This window comes from Amblyomma mixtum, chromosome 1 (genome assembly GCF_055824585.1).
Source record: "Amblyomma mixtum isolate Tamu chromosome 1, ASM5582458v1, whole genome shotgun sequence".
NCBI classification, from domain to species: Eukaryota; Metazoa; Arthropoda; class Arachnida; order Ixodida; family Ixodidae; genus Amblyomma; species Amblyomma mixtum.
This window is the reverse complement of record NC_143012.1, coordinates 30,837,063-30,853,280: the sequence shown is the minus strand read 5'-3', so window position 1 is coordinate 30,853,280 and position 16,218 is coordinate 30,837,063. Positions and strand designations below refer to the sequence as shown.

At 48.5% G+C, this 16,218-nt stretch overlaps 1 protein-coding gene across 1 annotated transcript in view; it reads right to left on the bottom strand.

The window, feature by feature from the left end:
- Positions 1-16,218, bottom strand: part of Pka-C1 (Protein kinase, cAMP-dependent, catalytic subunit 1) — a 416,348-nt gene that overhangs the window by 175,172 nt on the left and 224,958 nt on the right. The window contains exon 3 of the mRNA XM_089547431.1: positions 6,455-6,787. Coding sequence (XP_089403557.1) covers positions 6,455-6,787 — 333 coding nt within the window. The remainder of the gene's footprint in view (positions 1-6,454; positions 6,788-16,218) is intronic.

The window sequence follows — 16,218 nt, the reverse complement described above, 5'->3', positions numbered from 1 at the left end:
CGCCGGAGGGGGGGGGGGGTATGTTGTAGCAAAAAGGCACTATTTGCGGAGTAAATTTATTTATTTATATATAAATAAAAATAATTGAAATACACACATGAAAGAAAAATTATAAACAGCAAATTAAAGCGTGGCTAGGAGAGATACATTGGAGTTTATCAACGAAGAAACAATTAAAATTAATAAAAATGGAAAAAGATATTGTCACTTCGTGGAGAAGAGTGCTCAGTCTTGCTGCATACGGGTTCTCGACTCACCCGGATTGATGACCAGCACACAACACAATAGAGAGTTTTAGAATAGCGTCGTGGCGAATAGGGTGACCCTATCCGCATGCGCTTAGCGTTAGGGGAACGGGTTCACGTTTTCTGTCTATAGAATTGGGTCGCGGATGGTCGCTTTGCGTTGCTTGAAGGCAGCGCCATGACGGCGGGAAAGAGAAGCTTTCAGAACAAATAAGTTGATATATATGCTGCACTTTTTTTAGTGTGTAAATAAAATGACGCGCAAACTGTTTCAGTTACCAATTACTAATTAGGAAAAGCGAAAAATGATGCAAATATTTTTTTAAAATGTGGACATGTTCAATCCGAGCCAAGGCTATTCACACAGGAAGAGTAGTAGTAGTAATGGTTTTTTTTAATATTTTGCATTGGATATGGAAGGTAGAAAATTTTTTCTACCCCTGCATCTGCTATCGCTGCTGGAAGCACCTGAGCTGGGGCAGCGGAAATAAAGGATAGCAGGCAGTGTGTAGAAGTGAAAAGAAAGAGGGGAGGGGATAGTAGAAAGAACATGGGGAGGAGTACACTGAAAATAAATATATTTACATATATACATGATAAATATAAATATATACAGGTCGCACGCGCGTGAAGGTCTGGTAAAAAATTGCAAACCTGTTTGTGGAGATCAGTAGTTCAAACCTCCCGCGCTTTCTGACGTCAGTCGACGAGTACTCGCTAAGCCTAGCAGCTCTGTAAACACGGAAGCAATCTGAAAATTAGGCGTGTTTTATCGCTAAAATTTTGTTGTTCAGGCAACTTCAGTCAAAGCGAAAGCCTCGTGCGCCTTTAGTTTGATGTGAGCGTGAGCCACAGAGCAGCGGCAACGACGAATCGGTGATGAAGCGAAAGGGTCCGCTTCGGCGGGCGCCGCCATGTTGTCCCAACGTAAAGCGGCTTAGGGGCGCAAGGGGCGCACATTTCGCCGATTTAGCGTTAGCGTCGCCCGCTCACCCAAACACCCAAGGGCCGATAGCGTTTTGCGCATGCGCAGTAGCATCCCGCTATTCCCCTATGACCCAAAGCGATAGGGTGACGCTATACTAAAACTCTCTAATATGTTCACAAACACGCAACTACAGTCACTCAGTCAGTCATCCTTGAACAGCAACTGTAGGCGCCTCGGATTTTTCTGGGCGAATTGCGTGATTACACGGGTGATAAATTCATTTCTGTGCTTCATTACACGTTCTCGGTGCACACTCATCATACACATTGATTGGAAAAACGGTTGGACGCGTACGTTGAAAACAAAAGATGACTATATATACAACGAAAACTTGTTTACAAGATAAATGCACGCTCGCAGCTTCATACACCTCGCTCCATCTTGCTCGCGCATCCGCACAGTCGAGCAACCGCACACACACTGCTTGCCGCTCGTCGTTTTCTCGTCCGCTGTCTTGGTTGTTCTCAGCTTCGTTGACAACCGGCCACTAAAAACACCGAAGCACAAACACAGAGGCGCGCGCACGTGCAAGGGCTTACTTGCCGCAATATCCCCGAATGCGCACTTTGGGGGTGAAAGGAACGCCGCGCGTAAGTGATTGTGCGCAGTGGCCGCTCGCGCGCACTTATTTTCGGACAATGCTTGGACATTAGCGCGCGAGCGGCGCGAACTTGATTACTTTTGTATTTTGTAAATAGTGTACAAAGCTCTCCCCTGTCCTTTCTCGCTGTCGCTCCCCTCTATACTTCTCCTCACTATCCACTTCCTTTCCCTTTCGTTTCCGCCGGCTGCAGCTCGGGTGCTTAAGATATTAGATAGCAATTGCCGCGGCCGGCAACACTCTTTTGCTTCACTTTTTATTTTTTAAATAAACCACTACCACCACCACCACTTCCGAGGGTAAGGGACACTCGTCACTCCGGTCGGAAAATTTGTTTTTGTGTTTTTATGGGGTTCAGAGCCCCAAAACGACTCAGGCTATGAGGGACGGAGTAGTACAGAGTTCCGGATAATGTCGACCACCTGGGTCTGTTTACCACGCACTGACATCGCACAGTACATGGGCGCTGTTGTGATTTGAGGCCCAGCCAGAGGGGACAGGCGAGCCAGGCAGGCGCCATCGGGCTGCGTTGACCAAAGGCGCTGGTTTTCGGAGAAGACGTAAGGAACGCTGGTGTGGGGCGCCTCTGGAGACTGCGTCGCCGTGAACAAAAGCAGCTAATCCCCTTTGCCGAAGATTCTGAAAGCGGTGCTTCTACCGCACTGCGCTCTCCCGAGGATCGGAGGAGACAGCGAGCGGCGGCGGCGGCGTCGTCTGATCGCCCGCTTGCCCCTGAGCACCCCGACAAAGCGGGGGTGGACACGGCTGATTTGTCCTTCCCTCCTGAAGAATTCACCGGTGGCCGGCGTACGAACGCCTCCGTGTCGCTATCTTTCTAAAGATCAAAGAAAGACACCCATCTCAAGACGGCTCGAAACACATGCTCGCCGGTGCCGCTGTATGTCTGCAACTGGTCGCCCTTTTGTAGAGCTAACGATGGCGTGGTTTGAAAACGGCGAAACGACGCGCCCCCGGACGCGGCATTTCGCAGATGTGACCCAACGCGTGGAAGCAGGGCTGCTTTTACCCTTTTGGCTGAGCGCACCACCGCCCCTGGCATGCGGCCATCACTCACGGTTCGAGTGAGTGATTTTCCAGGGGGGTGCAGCCGCCCCCCCCTTGCCCCCCCCTCCGGACGCCCATGCCTGTGCAGATGATGAACGTGGTTAAACGCGGTTCTCTCAGGCAGCTAGCGCTTTTAATACATGGGCTTCAGTAGGAGCCCCTGACCGATACCGGTCTAAACTCGCCTGGATAACGGAGGAGTACCCGCGTATTTACAAAGGTACGCGATACACATTAGACTGGAAGCTTTTATTCACGAGTCCAATGACTCATATGATTATAGTCGGGCACCAGGAAAGAATCAGGAGGCCGGAGAGATGGGCATAATTTTTACAGGACTTGAAGGCACAATGAATATCTGTTGTGTTTTGTGGCACATTATGCGCAGCAGGGTAACAATTTGGACTAGAATAAAATTGGAGGTTTAATACAATAACAGAAGGCAGAAGGAAGCAAACGCGCGCATTACGAGAAAAGAGCAGCAAGGCCAGCCTCGCTTGTTCGTAATTGTTTATTGTAGCGAAAGCTACATTGGCCACGAACTTGCGATTTCGCTGTGGCGTTGCTCCGAGGAGGCACAGAGACCGACCTTGAGCCGTTGCCTAGCAACCGCCGTAGATGGCGGACGCCGCGCGCTCGCCGCGCCATCTGGCATGACGTCACACCATGCGCCTCGCCGCGGAGACGCCGTTTGGTGTGACGTCACACCGCTTGCCTCGTCGTCGCGCTCGCCACCGCTCGCTTCGCCAGCTGTGTCGCATGCCTGATAACATGTGGGAGCATTGAAAGGGGAGCTCGCGTGCGCCGCAACCACAGTTGAGGCGGGAGTACGGACGGCGACTTAGCTTTCGCTACGTATATCCTGACATAGCCGAGCAAAGCCACTGCCAATTTTTCTTTGTAAGTTTTGCCACGTGGGCTACGGATGGTGCGTAAATGCTGCTCTTTGTTCGCAGTGAATTTGTTGGTAGCTCCAGCGCCTGTTCCGCACGCTCTTTTGTTCCGGTCTTCGTCTATCCGCGCTGCCTGTTAACTCTGCGATAACTAAGCAATCAAGAAATTAAGCCTTTATTTCTTTCTTTTGGGCGGCTCCTGCGGTCCGCAAACTATTGCAGCCGACTGTCGATACATCGTTTGAACCGGCTCTTACTTTAGCAGCAATTTTCTTCGAGTCTCATGGAGTCATTTCGAGCGCTATTTTACTGCAGAGTTGCTCTATTACAGAAATTTCTTCAGACCGGCTATAGACTGCCCATAGACTTTTGTCTATAAATTAAGTCTATAGACTTTCGTTACAGAAATCTTACAGAATAGTCTCTGACAATAAAAATCCTACAAACCGTCTATTTACGTTATATAGGTTTAATGGCCATACATAAGTATACTAGTAATGAAAAATCTTTAGGAATACAATATAGTCAATAAGAAGTCTATTAGGCAGTCCGTAGGCCACTTTTATTAGGGCATACACAAATAGTATACACAAATACGCAATCACACCGACAGATGCGAACGAATCTAACCCGCGGGGCAGAATTACCAGGACGCGGAGTGGCGAACGCCCAGAAAACGGGACTCAGCGGGCGGGCGAAAGAACGACAGAAAAGTGAAAGTCGGGCGAGGAACGAAGGAAGAGCGGACGAAATGGAAGAAAGAGAGGGAAGCCCCCTGAAAAGATTTCCGAGCGCACTCTTTCTCCGTGCTTCCCGGCCTTCTCCTCCGATATATCGATTCCGGTCCCAGCACGACTTGGCAAGCGCTCAAAAAAACACTCGCACACACACACACACGGACACGTAGGCACAATGAAGGAAACAAAGCATGGAAAAGAATGGGAAGAAAGATATCAAGCCCGGATGGCAACGAAGAGAAAAGAAATAATATAAAGCTGGTGTTTCTCGGGAATCAAAATATGTTCAAGCAACCCGCCCCCCCCCCCCCCCCCCCCCCCCATGTCCCTGGCCACCCGGAAAAATAAATATGCAGAGTAAGAAAGGAAGCGCGGCGACATTGCACGAAAGGACCCGCTCAATAAGTTTCAAGGTCGAAACGGTATGGACTGCGGCGTCACCTCGTGGTGTTCATCGTAAGTTTTGGAATGACGTGCAGTGTTAAAGATCGCGAGAGAAATTGGAACCGGCTGTTTATGTGGTGACAAGAGGCTAGAGACATACTCAGTCCCGAAAAGCACCCAGGAACAAAAATCATGCTTTTGCGTACTGAACGCATCAAGAGAGAAGCAGTGAAATGAATATGAGACTGACACGCACAATCATTTGGACGCGTCAAACGATGGAGCGAGACGTGAGGCTTTGCACGATATGCGGTGTGCAAAGGTTACTCATCACGGAAGTTAAACGCAACAACGAACCAAGACCCGGATCTTTTACACCGGGCTATTAAAGCCCGATGCGAAAACCGGCTTCAGCTAATTGCCGGTGTAAAGGGTTGCCCATTACATAAGCCCGATATTATAGGGGGACGCTTTTGAAGAGCCGTGGCGGGTGGTGTTGAGTCATACACATCGCATGATGCGCATCATTCGTATCATACACATTCGCACCATGCGTCCGAAGAATACAATAGAAAATGGCACAGCATCCGAAGATAAATAAACTGAGGTCCCAGTACAACTATCGAACAATTAGTTCTTGCTTAAAGACAACGCACTTCTTTGATGTATAATATTATCAAAGGGAAATCCCTGATCGACTATAATCAGACAGCTTCACACAAGGAAGGAATAATTACACGGCCGCCCGCTCCTCGCTCACGTCGTCACCGCGCGCCGTTCCGCAAAAGCCGGTTTGACGTCACGCGATGACGCAAACAGGCGCTTGCCTCTTTTTCGCGACGCTAGCGCGACCTAGCGAGCCAAGAGTAAACTAGATATTGGAGCGGGATTTTCAAACAGCCAAGCAATTGCGATCCTTCCTGTGTGTATTCCTGCTGTCGCGTGTTAGAAACTGAGGCTGTTCTTGGTGATCTACACGAACAAATCACTTCGATTAATGAGTCGCGTTCTGCTGCACCGATAAAAAAAAAAAAAAAAAAAAACAGGTGGGTAACATGCCTCCGTACAGAAAATGCGGGTGTTAGTTCACGATTACTGCAAAGATGCTCCATCCCAGACGATTCCGCCCATTTTCCACGTGCGGTGCAAAAACAAACATCTCACGCACGCCGGAACCCTAACATGCAGCGGCGTTCACAGCTCACAGGACACGCCCAGTTATATTGCGGCTTCTTAGCGCTCCGTAGGCCCTCGTCTTGTGACGTCAGCTTTACGTCTACGGACGCCAGACTAATGACCGCCACGTTATACAAGTTAGCATATTAGACATGCCCGCGGATCTTCGCCGTTATGACGGCGGTGCATGCGCCCAGACATCTTGTAGACATCTTGTAGACGTCCAGCAGACGTCCTGCAGACGTCCACGTCATGGTACTCCGACCAGGGATGCTCGATCTCTACGCGTGCTTAGCTGGCCTGGACGCATGCAGTTGGGGTAAAGGGAATTCCCCTTTTTAGAAAAAAAGGTCTTTCACACTCACAGTCCTTGGGCTCCTTGAGGGTCGACATGTCCGCCGACGTGGTGGCCTGGTTGGACGCCGTGGTGTTGTTGCTGGTCGCGGGCGGCGTGCAGGGCGCAGACTGCGGACAGGGCGGACTCAGCCCGTTCCCTCGGACAGGGGCCCCAGCAGCCGGGGGCTGCTTGTCCTTGTCCTTCTGCTGCTGCGAGCTCTGAGAGGCGGCGTGTCCGCCGGCACCGCCCCCCTGTGGAGTGGCGGGCGCGCTGGCGCTCTTGGGAACTCCGGGCGCCTGCTGCTGTTGTTGTTGGCCGTCAAAGGCGTCGTAGAGCGTTACCGCCACTACCTCCACGGGGCCTGCGAAGCCGAAAGGGAAGGACACTCATAAGTCAGGAGTAGAGAACCAACGAATTTTTTTTACTTTGGACGACAGAAAATCTTTTGATTTTGTAAAGGATAATAATTTAATTAACTAAAAAGTGAAAATAAAAAGTCGCAAGCACAGACAGGCTTGGTTTATTGGGGTTTAATTAACGTCCCAAAGCGACTCAGGCTATCAAGGACGCCGCAGTGAAGGGCTCCGGAAATTTCGACCACCTGGGGTTCTTTAACGTGCACTGACACCGCACAGTACACGGGCCTCTAGAATTTCGCCTCCATCAAAATTCGACCGCCACGGCCGGGATCGAACCCGCGTCTTTAGGGTCAGCACTGCAGCCGAGCGCCGTAACCACTGAGCCACCGCGGCGGGTCTATGTATATTTTAGACAGCATGTTAACCCGCCGACATATGGTACTCGGCGCAGGAGGCAGCGACTGGGAGAATAAGAGCGATGGGAGAAGGGTTATAGCATAGTGAGACTTTATTACAAAGAATTAAAAATAAAGCGTCCCGGCCCGTGCCACTCATGTGAACAGGTGCTACAAATCCGCAACATCATCAGATTGACGACGGCCACTACAGAGCAAAGGCCACTCCCATGTCTCTCCAATTAACCCTGTCCTTTGCCAGCTGCGGCCACGGTATCCCCGCAAACTTCTTAATCTCCTTCGCCCACCTCACTTTCTGCCACTCCTTGCTACGCTTGCCTTCTCTTGGAATCTACTCCGTTACCCTTCAGGACAGGCGGTTATAATGCCTTCGCATTACAGGCCCTGCCTAAGCCCATTACTTCCACTTGACTTCGACTAGGATGTCACTAACCCGCGTTTGTTCCCTCGCCCATTCTGCCCGCTTCCGGTCTCTTAACGTTACACCTATCATTTTCCTTTCCATAGCTCGCTGCGTGGTCCTTAACTTCAGCTGAACCCTTTTCGTTAGCCTCCACGCTTCTGCCAGGTGAGTACCGGTAGATACAGCTGTTGTATACTTTTCTCTTGAGGCACATGGGTGCTGCAAATCGTAAAAGAAAAGCAAGAAAATAATGGCCTAGTGTTCAGTCTCTCAGTTTACGATTCGTCGTCAGAGCGATCACAATTAAGGACACTGCGACCATGGGCAGCCCATTACGATGGCACGACCTCTTCTTTGGTATCAATATACATTCAGTGCTGTTAGAGGTCTGCATCATACTGAGCATAACAATTACGCTTTGATCCCAGAAATAATGCGTTATCAGGCGCCCTACGGCAGTCTATTGATCAATCCGCCGTGTTTTGAATTCGAGAACACCTTACAGAGAAGTTACTGATATAACAAGTGGGATAACATTTCCTCGCATTTATTTTCCTTCAGTCGAAGGAACTCAGCGTTTGAACTGCGTTATTCAAACGCAGCAGAAAGACACAAGTATAGCACAAACACTACCGTCCCCTCGCTTTTCTCAAACCCGCGCCAGTTCAAAATTCAGACGTGTAGTTGCGTGCTGCTCAGACAGGCGGCGCTAGGAGTCTTTAGGCTTTCAGGGCGCCGTCTTCCGCTTCACTTCACTGACGGAAACAAGGCGGCGCCACTAGTCCTTTCCCGCGCTTCCGTTCTCCAGGACGCGAAAGCCACCGAGGAAACGTACCGTCTTTGTCAAAAGTAACCAGGCTGCATAGTTTGCTTCTAGCTTGTATTGTGGAGCCCTTGTGGCTTTCCTAAAGATGAAAAGGTACTGGAAGGTAAGAAGACCCCCAGCCCTTACCTTTAACGACCATTTCAGCTACAGGGAAGCTGTAAGGGCTCCACTGCATGAGCTAGAAGTAAACCATGCAGCCTGGTTACTTTTGACAAAGACTGTACATTAAGAAAAGAAGGCAGAGAAAGTTGTCCGTCCAAAAGTCGGCTAAGTGCGCTTTCGCTCATCGCACGGTGAACATAGCATTGTAAAAGCCCGTGTTGTAATATGAGATTTTTCTATCCTTAGTTTTAGCGCGCCATTTTTGGCGCCTCGTGCTGTGCGCGGATCTCGACGATTTAGTGCTTGTCTCCATTCTCCCGTCGCAATTATCAAACAACCCGCCAACAAAGACAGGCTCAATTATCTTCCCTTGGGCGAACACGTGACCACCTGACCCGCCCCCATCGTCCATGACATGCGAACGGGCCCAACCTTTCGAAGTGCTCAGATTGAAGAATGTCGTTGACCGCAGACATTATGGCGGTGACAACAAAACGGATGAATCATAAAATGATAATCAAAAATACTTCAAAAGGTGAGTGACCACCCGGCTACCCAACAGCAAGCCGTCGTTCTTGTCCTGCCCTGACCTGCCATCCACCATCCTTCCATCCGTAGTGGAGGGCTCCGGAAATTTCGACCACCTCCGGTAAAGAACCCCAGGTGGTCGAAATTGCCGGAGCCCTCCACTACGCCTTTCGTCATAGCCTGAGTCGCTTTGGGACGTTAAACCCCCCCAAAAACCAAACCAAAAAAAAAATGGCTGAGGCTTAACTTGGTTAAGCCTGGAGAATGCGAAGCATCATCGTGTCGCGTAATTTGGAGGCGCACAACCACAGCGACGGCGCGAGGTGGGCCCCCGTTTCTCCACTGTCGTGACGTCATCGTGTCACGTGGTGTGACGTCATGTATCACGTGATTTGAAGGCGCACAACCACAGCGACGGCGCGAGGTGGGCCCCCGTTTCTCCACTGTCGTGGCGTCAGCGTGTCACGTGGTGTGACGTCGTGTATCACGTGATTTGGAGGCGCACAACCACAGCGACGGCGCGAGGTGGGCCCCCGTTTCTCTACTGTCGTGACGTCACCGTGTCACGTGGTGTGACGTCATGTATCACGTGATTTGGAGGCGCGTAACCACGGTGAAGGGCTGAAGTGGTAGCTAAAGTAGTATGCTTCGCATAAAAACCATTCCATTCTATACCCTGTTCCCTCCCCCTCCATTCGACCTCCCTTCGGCAGGCGCAGCTTTCTTCGCCTGTCATGTCATCTCTACTGGCGTAGCCTTAATTAGATCCCTCTTCTGACACATCGCCCCGACGCCATGAAGACATACAGGACCACCTCCCTCACACCTTCGTCAGCACGCAAGCACGGTTGCACGCAATCTAGGTTCTAGTCGTAGCAGCAAACACTTACAATGATAGGTGGTGCGTTTTTTTTTCGCAGTTAAAAGCATAGATGATGAGGCCCATTAGGAAGAATCGTACAAAAAAAAAGAACCCTCCGGTATCTATTTTCTCCAATCCGACGAAACTGACGACCACAAGGTATAGGGTTTGAAAAGCTTTTGAAGACTCCTCAGGTGACCCCTGACAACTCTTTTCTGTACTCCATGGGATGTGAGTAAACCTCATATTCTACCAGGATGTGCTATTCGCAGGTATAGGCAGTTTTTTCTTCACATGTACAAACTTGCTGCATCCTACTGAACGCGGGTTTTTGGGGCGATCATTCTCACACTCTTGAATGTCCTTTCAATAGCTCCGCACACGTTGTCGCTCTTTTCTTGCACCGCCTTCCGCGAATAGCGCATGAGAACTACTCCTTCTGAACAAGGAAACAGCACAGCATTGATCGGAATGCCCGAATGTACCTTGACGTTCGATGTACAAAAAAAGTACTGAACCATGTCGAAAATGCGACAAAACTTTCGTGATTGTATCATAACGACCGATTTTTCTGTCGTTCTGTAGTGTTTTATTGTAGTACAGTAGTTTCAGTATTGTAGTACTGTAGTCTGTCGTCTGTAGTGTTTTTGTGTGGTATCGTGACAACTTTCTGTTTACTACAAAAGTTTCTGTTGTTACTACGAACAAGTTCATGGGCAAAAACATTCCAAAAGAACTGTTTTGACGGCAGAAACTTTTCCGTTCAGTTCTTTGACTGGGTCGAACTTATTGCATTTATTTCAACTTTCTTTGCGAACATTCGCGCAACAAGCCAGTGCGCATCAAATCGAAAACAGAAAAGTTTTTGTCGTCACAACAAAGTTTCTGTAATGTTCTTGTCCAAAAACTTGTAGTAACAACAGAATTCTTAGTTGCAACAGCAGAATTTCGTGTACTTACTACAGAAATGTACAAACAAATGAAATGTATATACAGGCTATAGAAAGTAATGCAAAAAAACCTACGGTACTACCGAAAAACACTACAAAACAACAGAAAAATCCGTCGTAACTAAAAAAAAAACTGTCCTATTTTTGACATGGTCATATCGCTTTTTTTCGATCTCTTGTTCTGTGGCAGTTTACCGTACAACTGCATCGGCGCGGCCATGAACCAGCTTCGACCGAACAGCAAGAATCAAGGAGCAAGATGTCTCTGATAGTTACCCAACATCGGCGTGGTCTCATTAACGACTTTCATTACAAAGGATCGAAAACAGAGGAAGAATAGATGACACGAATAAAATTAACGCGCCGAAGCAAAACCTCCGTTTTAGATGCAGCTGTCGCGACGGGATGGCGGTCAGAAATTGCCTTTCACAATACACAATCCCCAGATATCGTCTCGACATCGCCAGCACCCGTGACTGTCCTTGCCAATTAGCGAACAGCTACAGCGGGGAGAGAGGGGGCAAGATAACACCCTCTCTCTCTGTATACTCTGAAACCAGTCGTTACACAACAGGACGTTGACAAGGGAGGAACAAAGGAGACACAGAGAGATGTCTGTCTGTAGCTACATCCCTTGAACCAAAGTCTACCGAACTGTACCATATGTCAGATCGCACCATATCATGATGCCAATTAGCGAACAGTGACAGCGGGTAGAGAGGGGGCAAGATAACGCCCTCTCTCTCTGTATACTCTCAAACCAGTCGTTACACAATAGGACGTTCGCAAGGAAGAAACAACGGATACATAGAGAGGTGTCTGTCTGAGGCTATCTCCCTTGAACTAAAGCTATACCGAACTGTACCAATATGTCAGATCGCACCATATCATGCGACACTATACCGCTCAATTGTTTACAAAGCAGCACAAAGGAAAGCGGCTAGAAGAAAGGCCCAAGGCGTCCTGTTTTCCAATTTCTTCGACTCGTCGTCTTTCGCGTTGTACTGTGAACAACGAACAGCCACCAACTATGCAACAGGCACCACCGCACTGCTTCTCCCATGCCTCTGCTTTTCTCTGCGGTTCAGAGAGTGAATGAATTACACTCTAAACAGAATGGAGTTAAAAGGGAATAAAGTTGTCCTTTAGCACACACCCTTTAAAAAGGAGTGCTCTGGAGGACAACTTTACTCCCTTTTAACTCCCATATAGGTGTATTTGTGTTTAGAGTGTACGTTAGGTCACTGTGGCATAGTGCCTTTATTGTTATCATCCCCTTTAATGAGGCGATGGAAAGGGGTGAAGTTACATCCTGGTGGTAATGCTAGTTTCACAACCGACTGAGTTAACCGTTCGGCGGCGACAGTGCGCGCGGCTTGTAGCCCAGTATTCCCACGAGAATGCGGGCTCACACACTAGATCACAAGAAAGGTAGGACAGTAAAAACCATAATAATTATTCCATTACACCTTCCGTAAAGCGGACGATCAAGACTAACTGGTCCAGCTTGTGTTTTTCAGTTGTTGAATTTGTTTTTAATGCTGCTGCTACGGATGAGTGGGTGGCGATGGCGTTTCCATTTTGGCAGGGTTACAACCAGTGCTTTTTGGCATGAGAAATGTGTTCCCAGAGACTATAGCACCTTGTCGTGCAACGCGTTTGCGGTCATCGTCCAGCGATCTTCCATGCCCCAACCTAAAATTCCTTCACCTAGACCCAACCCAGTCGAAACACGCAACAGAAATACCTCTGTCGTCCCAACAGAATTTCTGTAATGATTTTGACCAAAAGCTGGTACAAACAACAGACACTTCTGTAGTAACAACAAAATTCTGTGTAGTACACAACAGAAAAGCACTACAGAAGTATGTACTACAGAAAAGAACTACAGAAAAGCTACAGTGCTACAGCGAATACTACAAAACAAAGGAAAATTCTGTCGTTACGACAAAACTACAAAACATTTTCTCGTATTTCTGACGCAGTTCTGTCGTTTTTCTTCGACTGGGAAAACTCTTTATTTAGTCTAATTTCCCCTACATCAACTTGAAAACTCTGAATTTGGAAGTGAGACGAACTGGGTTCCCGAAATTCCCTGAAGCTCCGTAAAAATTCAGGGGGCACTTTGACTGTCTAAAGTGGGTAGAGGCGGAAGCGTTTTCCGCACCACCTTCGCTGTTTCTGTGGCACCGGTGGCGTCACATATGATTGAGTAATAATTACTAAGCGATGACAAATCACTAATTAATGGTTAAATACTGATTAATGCCTGAATACTAATTAACTGCTAATTAATTACGCTTAAGCTTCGCCTTTAGGAGTGGAACGCGACAGCGCGTTGTAGCGCTGCCAGGGAGTCCAGGAACACCACCCGTTCAGCGCGATGCCTTGCCCTTTGAACGCAACGCTTTTTGAGGAAAGGAAATGGCGCAGTAATTCTCTGTCATCTCGGTGGACACCTGAACCGCACTGTAGAGGAAGGGAGGAAGTGGGAGTGAAAGAAGATAGATAACGAGGAGCCGTAATGAAGAAAATGAAAATCGTATTTGAGGAAAGGAAATTACGCAGTCACTGTCTCACAAAATTCAGGGGGGGGGGGGGGCACTTTTTTGACCTAAAGTGAGGTCACTGATGCCCCTAAGAGTGGAACACGACAGCGTCTTGCAACGCTGCCAAGGAGTCCATAGAACGCCATCGCCCATTCGGTTCTACGCCTCGCTCGTCAGTAAATTGGTTTTTGAGGAAAGGAAATGTATCTGTCTCTCATTTGTCGGTGGACACCTAAACCTCGCGGGAAGGGAATGGAGGAGGATGAGAGTGAGTGAAGACACCGTATTCACTAGACGCGCCTTTGTTCATTCCAAACCATCGAGCTGGCATGGCGGAGTGGATAGCATGCTCGTCTCTCACGCCGAAGACCGGGGCTCGATTCCTGAGCTCGACCAATTTCTTAATCGGTTTTATTTATTTATATGGCCTGGCTAGTAAAGCTAATTAGGCTAATTGGGTAATTAAGCAATGAACTAAGCTCAGTCCCACTTAATTGGAGCATCACTATACGATCCCTTCAAGTGGTTGCATGGTTACTAGCCAAAGTACCATTGGCCCCGTTTGAAATTCGCGCACTGTGACGTCACGACAGTTTCCACCAATTGAAAAGCGTGACATTTCCTGTCGACAACTGCTGCTTACAACGATGAGACATTAAAGGCTTCCGCCTTAAAATTTTCCACGTCATTCCCTCTGCTCAAATTTCACACAGTTCACCACAGTGAGCGAGCGTGGCTGCTACACTACACCTCTAAGAAGGAAAATTCACCAAAACGGAACATAACTCCGTCTCTGTCCCGACAGCATTCGTCCTACGTTCGACCCACCGCCCGTTTGTGACTCTGGCCTCCCGCATACGTGCATCGTTCCGAGTCCGACGCTCCGTACCCACTGCATCCATGGCGCTCCCGCAAAGCGACTGATGGTACACGTCGTCGCTGGCACGGCTGTACACATTAAAGGGAGTAAAAGGGGAGCAAACTCTAATCTAGCGCACCTCCTTATATAATAGGGAGTGATATAGGGGAGTTTACACCCTTTTTTACTCCCATATAGGCGTATCCGTGTTTGGTGCACCATAACTGCGGCGGCTGCTACTTGCGCAGGCGCGCAGGATGCCGTGCCATCAAGTCATTTCAGGATGTCTCGAGAGGCGTTCAAGAAGTATGGCGGCGTATTTTTTCTCCCCACCGCCCCACCTGATGCGTCGACGAAATAAGCGCGAGACAAGGGCTGTGTGCACGGGGTGGGGGTCACGCGACCCGCGGACTCGAAATGACACGAACACTAACACGCCTTTCCCGGGTACCTTCGCTTGAACAGCTACAGCGCTGTCAAAAAAAAAAAAGCCCGCGACTTCCGATTCACAGAAGTGGGCTTTCTCGAATCGAGGAGAACATACCTGTCGACTCCAGTGACGTGGTCACGGAGCGCTCGTATATTAAGGCGAAAGCCTTTAATGCCTCATCGTTGTCGACAGAAGGTTGTCAGCAGAGGTGTCACGCTTTTCGGTTGGTCGAGATGGTTATGGCGTCAGAGTGCGCGGATTCGGAGTAATGAGGTCACCCACGGATGCCTGACGGCCCCTTTTGGAGCAGACGACAACTAGTAAAAAATAGTTGTCGTCCGCTCCGACAGGGGGCGCAAGGCGTCCGTGGGTGACCACATTGCATACCTCATTACTGCGAACAGAGCCATGGATACAACCGAACTCATGGAAGCAGAGAGAGAGAGAGAGTCGTGCTAAAGAAGCAGTCAAAGTCGGCAGTCAAAGTGTGTAGTTGTAATGTGTAGTCAACGTGTGTTGTCAAATAAAGCACTAGTACAGCACAAACAGGCTCGCAGTCAATGCCAAACAGTGTGCCTGGAAAGGCTTTCGACTTGGAGCACTTGAGAGAGCCAAAGTGCCCCCTGAATTTTTTCCAAGCCATGATTACTAACGTGCTGAGGGTGCCCTACATCAATTCTGCATTCAACAAAACTTTCGGAAGTGCTTTCGAAGTTTAACCAATCGCAGCTTGATTTTATTCCGATGCGGAGCAAGACGCTCTCTCGACCGACTGGACTTCTAAAGTTGCGAGCCCTCGTAACCAGCCGAAAGAGCGAAAATCTTGATATCCCGTATAAACAGGCATTGGGATAGCCTGAGGGCATACGTTCCGACCATTTTCTGAACCAAAGCCGCACATCATTCTATTCTATCCCGCTGCCCACCACCCTCTCAAACTTCTCTTTTTTAGACGAAATATCTTCAAACTCCGAAGCTATGGCGACGCACACTGGAGAAGAAGGCAAACATTTTTCACGACGAATTAAATATCGCCTAAGTCCTGAGATTCAGGTGCAATTTAAAGAAAGAGAGATGTAAAGAAAGATGGAAATAAATAAATAAATAAATAAATAAATACACAAATAAACAAAAAAGAAAGGAAGAAATAAATAAACAAAGATGGAAAGAAACAAAGGGAGAAATAAAGAGACAAAGAAAGAAAGAAGGAAAGAAAGGAAGAAAGAAAGAAAAGAAAGAAGGAAAGAAAGAAACAAAAAGAAAGAAAGAAGGAAAGAAAGAAAGACAGAAAGAAAGAAAAAAGAAAGAAAGGAAGAAAGAAAGAAGGAAAGAAAGAAAGAAACTAACTCGCTGCGGTACCTCAGTGGTTACGGCGCTCGGCTGCTGACCCGAAAGACATGGTTATGATCCCGGCAGCGGCAGTCGCATTTCGATGAAGGCGAAATTCTAGAGGCCCGTGTACTGTGCGATATGAGTGCACGTTAAAGAACCCAAGGTGGTCGAAATAT